The sequence below is a fragment of the Mastigoproctus giganteus genome, chromosome 6 (assembly GCF_048544385.1).
Source record: "Mastigoproctus giganteus isolate SK-2022 chromosome 6, ASM4854438v1, whole genome shotgun sequence".
NCBI lineage: Eukaryota > Metazoa > Arthropoda > Arachnida > Uropygi > Thelyphonidae > Mastigoproctus > Mastigoproctus giganteus.
Genome location: NC_143580.1, coordinates 65458991 through 65474328, shown reverse-complemented (window position 1 = coordinate 65474328; position 15338 = coordinate 65458991). Strand labels below are relative to the sequence as shown.

The following is a 15338-nucleotide window of genomic DNA, read 5'->3' as shown; positions in this document are numbered from 1 at the left end:
CTCCAGGCTAGTTTACCTACTATTCTTTTCAGTGTGTGAATTAAAAAAATGATACTAAACAGCAAGGAAGATTTCCCTTGAATATTTACAACAACCTTTTATATGATGCGCTTTAATTGATATTAACTTTATATTTTTATTATGTTATGCCATTGGACAGATAGTTATTGGAGTTTTCACTCATATAGTACTGCTGCATGTCCACAAATTGATGATAATTTTAGTATCGTAACAAATTGAATGAGTTTATCCATGAATTGGTCTCTGGTATTCACATAGCTTAAGTTCTAAATGCAAGATTATGCTACTACTTTTATTTGTTGTTCTTGCCCAATTAATATATTGTATACATGTTCTTTATGCATTGGATATTCATATACACAGAAAAAGGAAAAGTGATCTTCTTCGCTGATTAGCATGAGATATTTTCTTCGTCTTCCAGTCTGCATTAGATGACAAGCGCTGGCCTTAAATGAATTGATCAGCCAGGGTAAGTTACAGTATCGTATTTTTCTTTTAATTAAACACACAAGGAGCATATCAGGGACAAGGGATAGAAGTGGAGATTAAAGTATACACAATTTTTTAATATATTACGTATTGAAAAAAAAAACTGCCATTTTAGAGCCACCCGAATAGATGAGAATTACCTCATCTACTGTGTGTATGTCTATAAATTACGTGTGTTTTCTGGTTTGTTTACCTGTTTTGTCGGATGGGAAATCCAAGTCTCCTGGGGCGGAACCTTGTTAGCTCTCCTGAGAGCCACTAAAATCAGCCACTTAGTGAAAAAAGTCCATAAAAGTTCTCTGCGTCGTTGACAGTCCTTTTACATATTGGACAGATATCCTCTTCCATTGCTAGTGGAACATGAGGGAGGATGCGAGGTCAGGTGGTTAGTCATCTCCTAAATTCTTACAATGGAAGATCAGGAATCGAGATCTTTCTGAGTAGTTGTGACATGGTCGCAGTGCAGTATATTAATATTTAGAATTAAAACTCGACACATCCTAAGACTAAATAAAAAAAAAAGAAATAGATTGTTCGATGCATGATAACCGGCCTTAAATATCGAATGGTATTTAGGAAATTGGAAGGGCGGAATGAAAGAAGACCAGGCGATCATGGGCGAACTTCCCATGCTCATGTTAGAACAGAGATTCCCAAAATGGCGATACCTGTTTGGAAGAAAGTTATATTTCAAATTTCCCAGAAAATTTAAGCATATTTGAATCAAGTCCTAAAGAATAAATTATGATGGAAAATTACACCTTATAAAATGGGAGACCAGGACCCAGCAATATTTGTAAATGCAAGATTTCTCCTTTCTTTTCCAAGAAATTTACTGTTTAGTATTCTGCTGAATGCTCTATTTTGGGTTGCTGAATTTATACCATTCTCTGATCTGGTCAAGATTAAACTATGGAGTTATAGTATATGCTTTAGCTAAAAACAGTATCTTATGATCTCTCTACACCATCCAACGCAGTGACCTTCGATCTGCTCTAGGTACCTAAAGAACCTCGCCAGTTCACAGCTTGTACACTAAAGCACACGGCCCCCGCCTTATCTTAGACGACAAATCCTACTCTGGCAATAAGTTGCCAAAATAAGAAAGCTTACATTCCACCCTGGTGGGTATACCTCAACCATCCTCTTAGGCCAATACTTTACGAATCTGAGCCTAACGAACTGAGGCCTATTGGGACACGCTTTCGAGAATAATCCAAATATGCCATTCTACCACTTAACATCCAGTATATCTATGTTAATCATGCTTCGAAACACAATGGGAAATTCATAATCCATACGGATGGTTCTACGTCACACTCACATTTAGATGCAGCAGGTGTTCCCATCACATACAATCTCAAAATCCCTTCCATTTGAGTACAACATTTCTGTAGAATTATATGGTATCCGCCTTGCATTAAATGAAATATGCCAGTAGTCATCACTTTCTGCATTAATATACTTTGATTCGCTCAGTGCCATCTCAGCCTTATAGGGTAAACATCGTTCTTATCATCGCCTCCTACAGGAAATTGGCATTCTAATCACCCTCTGTTAAAAAAAAAATCACTACGAAATAATTGTTTGATCCCAGGACGCTCCGGAATTGCTGGCAATGACAAAGCAGACAACACAGCTAAGTCTGCACCAGAACTACCAAATAAAACGTTTAGTTCGTTATACTGACTTTAGAGTAATTATTAAAAGAGAAATTGAAGATGAATGGGCCCAGGCATGAAGAAATTAAACCATGAACAAATTATGCCAAATAAAACCTAATCCAAAAATATGGGACTCCAGCATCTGAAAAAATCGCAGAGGGGACGCAATGCTTGCTAGACTGTGAACTGGCCCATACTCATCTTATGCATTATTAGCTAATGAAGATCCCCTTCTCTGTGCTTAATGCGAAGTTCAACTTTCAGTAAAACATAATCTTTTGCTATGTCCTTGATACAGAAATTCCAAATACTGTTCTTCCAGAGTTTTATTTAATAATCGGAATGCATCTGCCCTTCAGCAGACAATAGGTAATTCTGCAGATTTGGAAGAACGGTTTTATTTCATTCAGCAAATCCGCTTTGATAAACAATTCTAACAAAACATTAAGGTATCTATAAAGATATATCTTGGTCTTTGATGCCCTTGTATTGTGAAGCCTTTAAGCAGCAACAACATGTAAGCTTATTTGTTTGGGAGTTCCTTGGCACATCGATTGTTTTTTACCACAACACTCCTCATATAATACTAGATGCGTTTTTTTTTGGCATGCTATATTTGTTCCCGCTACTTGATATGGGAAACTACCATCACGACTGACGAGACCTTTAAGAGTTCTGATGTAACCTTAAAAAGACACTACTATCATTTTGTACGGCATAAATTCTTTTATGAACAAGATACAGCCCTCGTGGGTCATAACACAGTTGATAGGTTCGCCGTCCTCACCACACCGGGTGGAAAAGATCTGAGTTCGAATTCTGTCGATAAGGTGAGGAATTTTTATGGGCCTTTTTCACAACGTGGCTGAATTAGATGGTCTGAGGCGAGGATAGCATTATTTTCCTTCTAGAAACTTCAGTTTTTCCAGAAAACAGAAAATTGACCTCAGAACACACGCAATTTACAGACAGTATACAAGGATGCTCCTAAAATTCTATAACAACAGCGAGAGATATTTATAGCTTTATTTTAATTGATATATAAAATCGGCCTATGAACACAGAGCTGTGCAAACATAATACAACTATAAAGCTTGGGAATTAACGTAATAATAGTTATTGTTATTATTACTGGTTCTCGCCTTCCTTTTAAACTGACTCATTTTTTCAGCTGTTCTCCTTGCACGGGCTACTACATGCATTCTGTGTTCAAAAATCATGGTGTCACCTCGTTTGCCCATTTTATCGTCTGCAATACTCCACAACTATTATATATTCCCGTTCACCTCGGATATATAACCCAAGTCACGTGTCAAAATCGCCTGACAGCCATTTGAATGCGGCTGGTGAGGAATCTAATAATGTAGGCACCGAATGTATTTTATAACTTTTATTTATTAATTTTAAAATTATTTAGTGTATAATGTGTGTGTGCTATGAATGTAATCTCTGCTAAATTATATGATTTCTAACATGGTATATTTTACTTATGATTTAACAAAATGTTTCTTAAATATCATAACTAATGTCCATTATAATCATTTTTAAATGCCCCTCTCTGAGGAAATTTATCGTCTCAAAACGGCCCTTTTAAGGGCTATGTTTAAAACGGCCCTTTTAAGGGCCTTATTCACAATCCTTTCAGGACTTATCATTTCCTGATAAAGAGATACTATTTCGTACCTACACTACTTCATCTTTTAGAGAATCTTCTAAATCTGTTATGCTCATTAACGTACAAATGCCCACATTTAATATATTTAAAAAAATAGAAAAATGTAAAATCAGCAGCTTGACTTTCTTACTGCTTTTCAAAGTTGCCCATTTAATTTGATAAGAATAAAAATTAATGATTTCCAATAATGCGTTATTAAATTTAAATTATTCTGTAGAAATAGACGTAAACTCAAAAAAGCATAGACCTACTGATCACTATGCTTTTGCGCATTAACTTTTCGATTAAAGTTTTAAGTGGACTTTTAAATGTCCAATTAAAACATTTAAAAGTCCAGTCCACTTCTTTGTACCTCATTTCAGCGGCTGTGGATTATTTTAGTGATTGCAGTTAGAGGGCGCTTTCTATTCCTTGTAATCATAAACGACGCGAATTCTTCAGTCATGGCGGTAGTGTTGCAGAAGCTACATATCACACGTTATCCAGTGTATGTGTGTTCATTCTAATATACTCTGACCTTTCATGACTGAATGATACATGGTTTCGTGTATGATAGTACTGGATAACATTCAAAATGATGGGAAGAGTTAAATACGTAGAAGCAAGCGCTATTGTGGTTATCATTGTCAACTTCGTCGCTGGTACTCAACTCAGTAAGATGTTTCTTTTTTTAATGTACAGAATTTTCATAATCTTCTGTCTTATTTCGTTTGTTTATATTAAGGGCATACTAAGTTTAATGAACAATAACAGCATTTTGGACTAGTATTTATGACATTAGAGATGAGGAATTATTAATAAATATTGCCAGATAATTTAAATAATGCATATTATTTAATGAGCACAAAACTGAAGAAAATACGTCATGATCTGGTAGCAATAAAATACACGCGTCCAGACATAAGTATTAGAATGAAAGCTTGGTGTTATTTATGCAATTCATTTCCTAATTTGAAATGGCCTTTCATTATTTAAAAGGTATAAATACACGATTGAAATTATTGATTGAGTAACCCATTTTACGAAATACTAATTCGTCATCCTTTTTCAGGCATGTGGAAAATCCAACCATTTACTTTTCCTCCAAGTTCTGTTGTAGGACAGAGAGTTATGAGTACCTGTGGTACAAGTGGTGGAAAGTCCCTCAAATTTCAGTGGTTAAAAGATGGTCAGGAAATCATCCCAGACTCACATATGCAAATATTAAAATTTACAGGACTTTCAACCCTTGTAATAGATCCTTTAAAGGAAGAGGATGAAGGGAATTATACATGCTTGGTGACGTCACAAGATGGATCAGATAGATATACCGCCATTCTTAAAGCTCTTGGTAAGTATTGGCTAAAATTGCACATTACTTTGATATTTTTCTGCTCTCTATATGAACTGATTAGATGTATTGAGGTAGAGCCTATGTTAACATAATAGTGTGGGGAGAACCCCACATTATTATGATCCCCTGAATTCCCTTCTGTTGTCCAACAGACAAGTGTAGACTTCCGGTCCTATCAGTTCCGAACTTTGTAAAACGGTAAAAGTTACATTTGATTTATTAAATCCACAAAAAGTAGCGAAAACCAAAAGAGGTTCCATATTTATATTTTCCAAAAGTTACATCAATTTTATATTACTCAATGTAACTAATAAATAATGTTTATACTGAGTGTTTAACTTTGTAGGAAAAATCTCTTATTTATTTTTTAAAAACTTTTCCATTGGTCTTAACCTATGCACGGCTTCGAATTAAAAAATAAATAAATAAATAACGATCGCAGCTCCGCCTAGTGAGTAGTTTAATGACTAGCCATTCCCGTTCCATGTCTGTACAACTGCGTAGCTCATAAAGACACGATCAAGGGCTACTATTCATACTGAGAAAAATGTTTCAATTATATGGAAGATTGTACTTAAGAATTTAGCAGCAAAACCGTCCTTTTGGCATTCCTGAATACTCTCAATTGAAAGAAGTTGAAAAAATATATCTTTTTTTTTCCACCATTGACTTTATTTATGTCATTTTGGAGATTAATTCTTCTTTGCAGCCGAGGTACTATAATAATTTTAAGTAAACAGCATATCTAAAAAGATGTATCTATTATTTGTTTAAAAGGATAGGAGAGCGACGCCTACGGTTTTTATAAGGCAGGCGTCATCTTTCTAACAACAATTCAGCAGTAACAAACTTCACAAAACAGTTGGAATTGAGTTCTTATTTGAAAGTGGCCCAGCAATTCGTTGAAAATGCAATATGAGAGAATTAAATCTATAGAAAAAGACTTTTCGATTTGTTCATTTGTCAGGAATGTTAAACGGACATAGTATCTTCATATTTCTAAATATGGTACATCTGTTTATCTTCGTAAATATGGACCTTAGCACGTTAGTCAGCTTACAGAAATTCTAAGTAATCAGAAATTCAAAATTCATTTTTGAGATTTAAGAATAACTGCCAGTGAAAATACATTGACTGTATTTTTATATTTTCTCTTTTATTTTAAGCAATTTTTGGTATTTATTCAGTGAGTGGTCCAACTCATAGCGGAAAATCGCCACCTGACATGCAGGTCATAGGTTACTGACCACTGGTCTGAACAAAGACCTACGGTATCTTTGTGCTATTGGGTGAGATATAATATTATTTATTTATGGAGTAGTTTCTACGGCCAGACGATTTTAAATGATTGGATTTTTTTTATATCGTAATTGTAATAAATTTTTGCAGAGCTGCATACAGATAAATCAGAATTATTCTGATCAGGAAGATATAGCAATTTATCAGAGTAAGAGATCTTTTATTAAATCTTAATCAGCAAAATAAATAGCTTTTCTGGTATTGTAATTAAATAACTTGCCTTTCCTTAGTAGACAATTGTCAGGCCTTATTGGGATGATAGGAACCTTTAATAAACTTTACGAAACAACCGGGTTCCATCTCATTTTAGGGGTAAATGTGAGATCCGTCATATTTCTCAGTCACAATATCTAGATGCTTAAAAATACAACAGCATAACCTGAATGCTGTGAATCTGTTATCACATTATTATAAACTGAATAACTTCAAAATACAATTTCCCCAACAATGGCCTGTGAGTCGCAAGTCCCATTTTGAATCCGTATGAATCAACAAATACGCAGATCACTCTCACATCAAGCGCCATGTTTGGTAGCTAACACCCTGTGATACTCTTCTAATCTTATATAAATAGTAATATTGATATATAAACCGAAATTTATTTATTTTCTCATAGTACCTGTTTCTTGGGTTGAGTCTCCTGTTGATCAAGATGTATTGACTGGAGAAAGAATTGCACTTCCGTGCAGAGGATTTGGTAAACCAGAACCTAAATCAATGTGGACAAAAGCATCTGGTGAGTTTGTTTATTCTGTGAAATCTATTTTATGAAGCAGTTTGTCACACCAAACAATATACAGGAGGAACAGTAAATATTTTGGGAGGTTATAGTGTCGATTATTCTGAGTAAAAAAGTTCATATAAACATAAGTCCAATTCTCAATGGATACAGAGATACAGCTCCCTGAATAAGATGTGACCAAGAAGCAGTTATAATCTGACGCTGAAGTGTTAAGAATGCCGCATATCTTCACACATGCTGAATATATGCCGATATGGTGTTTGTCTACGGTTTTTGTGGCGGAAAGTGCTACTGCTGCTTGCAGAGAATACCATCGACGGTTACCTAACTGCAGAATACCGGATTCAAGAGCTTTTCCTAGTGTTTACACCAAACTGCGTGAGACTGGTACAGTTCCCAGCGCTCATATTTATTCTGAACGTGCAAATGAACAAAATGTGGATGAAATAGAACACATTCTTCAGTCGGTAGAACGTAGTCCTACTATTAGCACACGAAGAATTTCTACGCGTATCGGTGTTCCACAGACAAGGGTATGGCGAACGTTACATGAGCACGACTTGTATCCATTTCACGTACAGCGGTTGCAATACCTTCAACTAAGAGACGAAGCCCAACGAATGGAATTTTGTCGGTGGGTAAATGCTAATCACTGATTAATTCCATTAATACTGTTCAGCGATGAAGCTACTTTCACCCGTGACGGTATCAACTACACCCATAACTCTCATAGGTGGTCAGACGAAAATCCATATGCCATTGTAGAAACAAATTTTTAACATCGCTTCTCTGTGGGAAGGTATCATCGACAATCAGTTTATAGGGCCTGTTGTGTTACAGAATCGGCTTACGGGTCCCATTTACCTAGAATTTCTGCAAAACGAACTCCCACTACTATTGGAGGATGTTCCCTCGGCTACAAGGATTGATATGTACTTTCAGCATGACTGAGCTCCTGCACATTATACCCGCCCGTCTGGTGATACAATATCTAAATCAAACTTTCCCTTGAACGATGGATCGGCCGCGGTGGTCCCGTTCATTGGCCATCAAGGTCTCCAGACCTCACTCCGTTAGATTTTTGTTTGTGGGGTTGGATGAAAAGCGCAGTATACAAAGAAAAGGTGAATTGTTGTTGTTGAATGGGTTTTAAGTGCAATGGCTACTTAAGCCATATTGCACCAAAGGGTGAATGCAAGAGACGAATTGCTCGCTCGCATTTTGGATACTGCTGCCCTCATAAAGGAACGCCAAGACGACCTCAGAAGAATAACACGTCATATTACCACAAGAGTTTCAAAGTGCGTTGAGGTTGGCTGTGGGATTTTCGAACATTTATTGTGAACTGTAAAAAAAAATTGTCAATTATTTGTGTTTTGTATCATTCAAAAGCCAATAAATACAAACAATAAGTCATTTATCGTTCTTTAATACCTCTCATAATCGCTTTGTGAATCAATTGATTTGGGAGGCGCAATATGGCCTAAGTAGCCCTTGCGCCAGAAAACACAACAACAACAGTTGCTTTGTGCACGCCAGTTTCAAACAGCTGTATCTCCGTATCCATTGAGAATTTGTCAAATGTTTATATGAACTTTTTTACTCAGAATAATCGATACTATAACCTCACAAAATATTTACTGTTCCTCCTGTATGCCTAATTATCAACCATATAATATAATTTAGCACTTTTCTTATGTCCAGTCTAAAGTTAACCTTTACACTTGAAGCTAGAAGATTTAGGCAGTCTGCTGAAGGATGACCAGTTTACGCCCAACAAATAGTCCCATCAATGTTGCACCAGATATGACTTCATCATAGTTGTATGAAACGTAATTTCCTTATAAGAAATCAAACAGTCAAAGATGGTCTATATTAAATATTCTCTCACATTACAATATATAATTTCATACATTCTTAAAAAAATAAAGGTCAAGTAAACCACCGAACTCTTATTTTTTTTTTTAAGTTTAGAATTTTATATTCTGTAATATTGGTAGTCAGATGGTTAGTTTATTTCTCATTTCTTACGTGGAGCACTTTATGCTGCTCATGGGCAGGCTATAAACCTCGAAGGTAAAGGTTTTACTCTCCTTAATTTTGCCCCGTATGGAGTGCTTCGCCATTCATTACGCTAAAAGTGCAGACTAAGTATGTATTTTTGAGGTATCGTTGGCTCAAACCAGCCTGCTTCAACAGAAAATAAACTGATTAATTAACTGAAGTTTAAACTGTAATTGTAAATAACTTTCACCTGATTTTCTGATCATATTTGCTTTAATCATTAACGATAAATTTCCTATAATTTTAATAAAAAATTTAATAAAATTATTAATAGAATAAATTTATTATTAAATTTGTTTTATTCGCTAATTCACACTTAATAAATGATCATTTTATCGATTCACTATCATGGTTGAGAACCCTGTTAAATTTGATTTCACTGTACAGTATTTTTCTTTTTTTAAAGAAATAGTTATTACCGGAAAAAATTTATTCCCTTTCTCTAAACAGGAACAAAGGAATTTCATCCAGTGATTCCTTCACAGCAAATAATGTCCTCACCCAACGGATCATTAGTGATACATTCCGTGGCGAAGGAAGACGAAGGTTTATATCGTTGTGAAATTTCTAATAGCATTGGTCCGGCTCTTCAGAAGCACGTGATGATAAAAGTTACTGGTAAGGATATTTGTCTGGTGTACGAGAAAAAGGATTACAATTATTAGACATCTGTTAAGTACACTGATAATATGATGTCCTTTGAACCTACGCACTCCAGTATAGGTAATTCAAAAATTCTTATTTTTAAAGTTTCTTTAATATGACAAACAAAATTCATTGAAAAGGCTTTTGAAAGAAGATCATAGAATATTCTTATTTATCTAAATTTCTATATTGTACTGTATGACATTATTTCTCATAATATATTTAATTCAGAAATAATGTGGTTCTCAATATTCCTTGGAATAAATCGATTTTTAGGAGATATTTCTCTTTATAGAATCCATAATTTACCTATTTCGTCTTGAATTAAATAATGATTATATAAAAAGAGCTATTTCCTAGTAACTTTGCTGTTTTACCTCATATTTAGTATGTTTTTTTTTTTATGCACAAATATAGTTCACATTTCAGACACTGAGTGGCGTTGAGATAGCCAGTTACAGACGAAAAGAGACGTCGTGGTAAGTATGCTTGGCCATTGCTTTCAGATTTTCATGTTTGGGTTATGTTCCAGTGATTTCTAAAGAAATTATTTCGTTGTAGAATCTGAATGATACCTTATAATACCTGAAGAAGAAGTCCCTGTTTGGATGAAGTCCTGGTTAGCTTTAAAGTTAGTAAATAAGGTGACGATGCATTTTGGAAACGTGTTTTTAATGACGCTTTCTCTACTGATGTCTTCCAGCTGTAGTAATCAAGGTAAGTTGGTGCTGTAGATATTTGATCCTTATCTTGAAATAATTATAATAATAATAATAATATTTATTAAATTCAGCAAATAATAATAATAATATATAAAATGATTATAATTTATATAGGATTATTACAAAAAATTAAAGATTTTTATTGAAGAAATATGCAGTGTTGCAATGGAGATTTATTGATTTTACGTTTCTAAAACAAACTTTTAGAGAGCCCTAAAATACAGCCATTCGTGTTCCCTAACAATGTGATAGCTGGGCAAAAGGCAAGTGTGGCCTGCATACCTTTATCGGGAAGTCCTCCAATAGAATTTCATTGGATGAAAAATGGAAAGAAATTCTCGCCATCTGCAAAAGTATCAATTACAAATAACAAGGATTTCTCTGTGTTCATCATTACAAATGTTAATGCTGAAGACTCTGGTAACTACACATGCATTGTAAAGTCGCCTTCCGGCTCTGATCAGTATACTGCTACATTAGAAATAAAAGGTAAAGACTTTCATCAAAAAAGTGCGAACTCGTTTTGGTTTTTATCCATTGTTTGCGTTTAGCATTATAAATTTCGCAGGGATCTTAATAAATTAGTGCTGGATATTTATGATATGCTATGTTTATTATTTATTTATAGTTTTTATGTTGGCAGTTCCTCCTGTTTGGGTGCGAGAACTAACGGATATTGAAGTAGTGGCTGGCAGCAATATTACGCTTGACTGTGAATCAAAAGGTGTTCCGCTTCCAACAGTCAGCTGGAGAAAATATTCAGGTTGGTAATTCTTAATTTCTGGGATATCATATCTATTTGACATTCAATTCTGTCACAATCCCTATATGACGAATGACCAGACGCATGAAAAAGGAAACAATTCGCGAAGTAAATGCAAAAACGATGTACCATGTATCCATTTCTTGGCTTTCAGAATTTTATGTAATTATAAACTTTCTCCTGGTACACTCTGGATTCGATCAACAATCTTGGTTGTGGTGGTAAGGCAAGGGTACATCCATATTGCATTTCTGCACTGCAAGTTACTATACTCAGTACTGCACAAGTATATCATATTTTCGAGAGAAAGTAACATACATTACGTAGCTTACGAGTAGCCTAGTAGTTGCAGGCGAGGGTAGAGCAGTACACGCATATGATTTGCCCGTGGTTCAAGCCCGGGTGACTGGTATATACGGCAATGTTCTCCTCCGACCGTGTGTAGTTGTTCTGGAGTATAAATAGAAAATTTATTTTGTACAGTACAGCAAATATTTAATTATTTCGCTTTATAAAATACTGTTTGCGGTAAAAAGGGCGAAAAGTTGCACACAATCTTATTAGCGAAATCGGTTCAAGTTACAAAAATTGAAGCAAAAATTATTCAGTTGGATGTAAGATCTCGGAATATATAATTTTACACAAGTACTCTCTCTGAAACCGCTTGTGTGAAATCTTCAATTACCCTAAACTATGAAAGGGATATTGTAATAGAAGTAAGGTCCACCAGCAACACCAAATGGAAAACCATTTTTAAGAAACTATAAAGGAATATGTAATGGTAGTCAAAAGCAGCACATTTTAAAAATATATAATATACAGTAATGCCGAGAGCATAGTAAACAAATGAATTTTACCTTCTGATCAAGTCAACTGATGCTCAAGTAATTGGGTTTACTGAGACATGATGGAACTCCGAGATTCAGGATGAAGAATTTAATTTTGGTAAATATTGTATGTTCTGGAGTGATAGGGAGGCACAACGAAGTTGGGGAGTGATGCTGTGGAAAGGGAAGAGATAACCAGGGTATGTTACAGGCCAAATAACATTGAGGAATATGATAATCTCTTTAGGCAGATTGGATGAGCTATTAAATACGATTAAGTAGATTATCTCGTTATGAGTAACTTCAACGTAGTGCTTTTGAACCAGAATACATGATTGGGGACTACATTATATGATAACAGGTTTTTTGACAAATCTGGGGTGATTACTACTTATTCCAGTATATCCGAGATAGTAAAAGAGCTCCAATATGTTAGATCTGCTTCTTTCTAAGGAGCCTAATTGCATGGAAAACTTGACTGTGGGGTAACCAATAGCAGTCAGTGACTACAATGCTATGAATGGATCGTATCTAAAGAAACCCATGTAATCAAAGGTAAAGCGAAAGACTCAATTTCAAGAAAGGGGACGATATATTTAGGTTCTCTTAAAGGGAGAGTAGCTAAAAGTACTTAGGTCCAGAAGACTTAATATTACGATTCAATCCGACGTGAAATTTTCCATGTAGTGTAAACAGTAGGCGAGGAAAGCCTGTGCATGATTTATATCATCTTCGTTAGTAGGGACAAGGATGTCATTATTTCTCTATACAAGACGAGGATTAGATTGTATTTGGACAGTATTGAGGTCTGCAGACCGCACCTAAAAGATAGAACTTCTTGCGAGGGGGGGGGGGTTCAGAGAAGGACGACCAGATTGGTGACTGCACGTATGACGAATGGCTAAAAAGGTGTGCACTGCAAAGTTTTGCAACTAGACATCTAAAAGGAGATCGTATTGAAGCATGTAAGGCGCTGAAGAGATGGAGTAAAGTGACTGAGGAAGGTCTGTTTTGCCTCGTAGGTGAGACAAATATAAAATCTCGGGAATAACAGAAAACTGGATCTCATGAAGTTGAGCTTTGAGCAGCCAGTTGTGGAACCCTGGAATAAGTTGCCTCCAATTGCAGGAGAGGGAGTGAATCTGGGTAAGTTCAAAGTGGAATTGGATGGGATTGGTAATAGTATGAATAATCTGTTTTATTTAATTTTTTATTTTTTTTTTGGTTGATTCAAATAAAATCCTATTCTTGCATCATTTATCTTTAATACTATATAATTCTTTCCCCTTTACCATTTTCAGAGTTTTTCTCTTCATTATTTCAGAAAAAAAAAAGTATGAAAAGAGGTTCGATTGCACAGGAAGAATAAATTTATGTATATGTGAAAGTGACTTATAATAATTTATAGCCATATTTTACATTATAATTGACATACAATGCAATAGAGTGATATAGAACGCTGTAAAGTACACTCAGTGGTCACTGAATCGTGACCACCTACATAATATGGTGTTGGGCCACCGTCCGCACGGATAACAGCCGCTGTTCGCCTAGTCATTGACTCCACTAGATGTCCGTAGAGATCTGCAACTATGCTGCCTGCAAGGCTTTCCACAGTGTCGGAAAAGATGACGATTGCATGCCCATACGCCTCACTTCCCGTTCCAAACCATCTCACAGGTGTTCAGTTGGATTGAGGTCAGGCGAATTTGGAGGCCAATCAAGATGGGTGATATCTTCACTGTTTTCCTCGAACCACTCGTACGCAGTGCAGTCTCTCTGTGTTCTCTTCATACGCACCATGGATCCTAGTTCGCATTATCGTCTTAGAAGATCCCGTTTCTGTCCTAGATGAAATGCAACATGGCAGGATGCACATTGTCTCCTAACACGTCACCATTGAAAAGTTGGTTCATACGCACCATGGATCCTAGTTCTTGCCAGTAAAACCTGTCTCATGGCAACCACCGCTACCTTCCTGCGAGCTATGCGACACAGTCCATTACGGATAGGGTGGTCACAATTCGTTGATCACTGAATTTATGTGTAAGAGAAATTATTTACAGAATTTTTTAAGAACACAGTTAAAGACTTTGATAATTATTTAAATAGGAGAAAATTTGGCTTATTATGCCAGTTCTAAACGGACTCTCAATGAAAAATGCGATAGTAAGTTAAAGTAATTATGTCTCGAATTTAGACCTTTTGTTTTAAGGACTAATTAATTATAAAAGTGAAAGAATATGAAATAAAATGTATCGGTATATTCTTTAAAAGTAACTTCTAAAATTTTTAAGATCACGAAATCTTTATCAAAGCTGTTATAATGCCCTGTTTAATTACTGTGAAAAATTTAATTGATACAATAGAATCCAATATATCAAGAGCAAAAACTCTGAATACAAAATCTTTTCTCATATAAATTTAAAGTTATTCAAGTTCGTGACTGCACTGTAGATTTTAACTTAAGATTGCTATATTTATTTAATGTACAAAACTGTTTTATTATTGGTATCTTGTAAATTATTATTTATTAAGTATTACCTTAAGTTTTTCTAGATTTCCGGAATATATGGAGCTCTAGTATTTAATACGAAATTTTATGCAAAATAAGGAATACAGTGCTCCTACATACTTGTTTGTAGGTCTATGCTTATAAACTTGGATAGTTATAATAAAACATCTTGTTCTTTCAGAAAATAAAGATAATAGTATTCCTGTGCAAACTCAGCATCAAACACCAGGAAGAAGCATCATCAGTATTCATAACTCGGATAAGTCTCATGCAGGAAAATACATGTGCGAAGCCACTAACAGTGTAGGACCACTTTTAAGTAAAGTGATAATGGTAGACATTCACGGTAGGTTGAATTAATTTAAGAGATGAGCTCTCTGATGGTCACTAATACAACATGCTTTAAATTCTTTTGACTGTTATGTTTCAAAATTATAATTGTTTAAATATGAATACAATTGCAACCATTAAAGTAGTGAATCGCATCGAAAATGTTTTAAAACTTGTTTAATTTTATTAATATCTAAATTAATATAGAACTAAAATGCCATAACTTCTTTAAATATTTGATTTTAATTA

The 15338-nt window shown here is 35.0% G+C and overlaps 2 protein-coding genes across 4 annotated transcripts in view; both read left to right on the top strand.

Annotated features, from left to right (window-relative positions):
• Nucleotides 1-15338, top strand: part of LOC150084367 (cell adhesion molecule Dscam1-like) — a 99751-nt gene that overhangs the window by 46974 nt on the left and 37439 nt on the right. The window contains exons 1-4 of one of the 3 annotated variants that reach the window (XM_090376008.1): nucleotides 4292-4502; nucleotides 4901-5179; nucleotides 7098-7217; nucleotides 9738-9905. The exons of the other annotated variants lie outside the window; for them this stretch is intronic. Of the exons in view, the coding sequence (XP_090232134.1) occupies nucleotides 4424-4502; nucleotides 4901-5179; nucleotides 7098-7217; nucleotides 9738-9905 (646 nt within the window). The 5' untranslated portion in view covers nucleotides 4292-4423. Of the gene's footprint in view, nucleotides 1-4291; nucleotides 4503-4900; nucleotides 5180-7097; nucleotides 7218-9737; nucleotides 9906-15338 lie in introns of those variants that run through there. 3 annotated transcript variants of the gene reach the window in all.
• Nucleotides 10550-15119, top strand: LOC150084368 (cell adhesion molecule Dscam2-like). Its single transcript, XM_090375262.1, has 4 exons — nucleotides 10550-10649; nucleotides 10862-11143; nucleotides 11298-11417; nucleotides 14941-15119. Exons 1-4 carry the CDS (start codon nucleotides 10583-10585, stop codon nucleotides 15117-15119), a joined length of 648 nt encoding a protein of 215 aa, XP_090231388.1. The 5' UTR covers nucleotides 10550-10582.

What these genes read in the sequence shown, in the direction of transcription:
- LOC150084368 (XM_090375262.1), top strand. Translation starts at nt 10,583, where the DNA reads ATGCATTTTGGAAACGTGTTTTTAATGACGCTTTCTCTACTGATGTCT. An exon ending in TGCTACATTAGAAATAAAAG is followed by an intron (nt 11,144 to 11,297) that starts GTAAAGACTTTC and finishes TTATGTTGGCAG; the next exon opens with TTCCTCCTGTTTGGGTGCGA. An exon ending in CAGCTGGAGAAAATATTCAG is followed by an intron (nt 11,418 to 14,940) that starts GTTGGTAATTCT and finishes TTGTTCTTTCAG; the next exon opens with AAAATAAAGATAATAGTATT.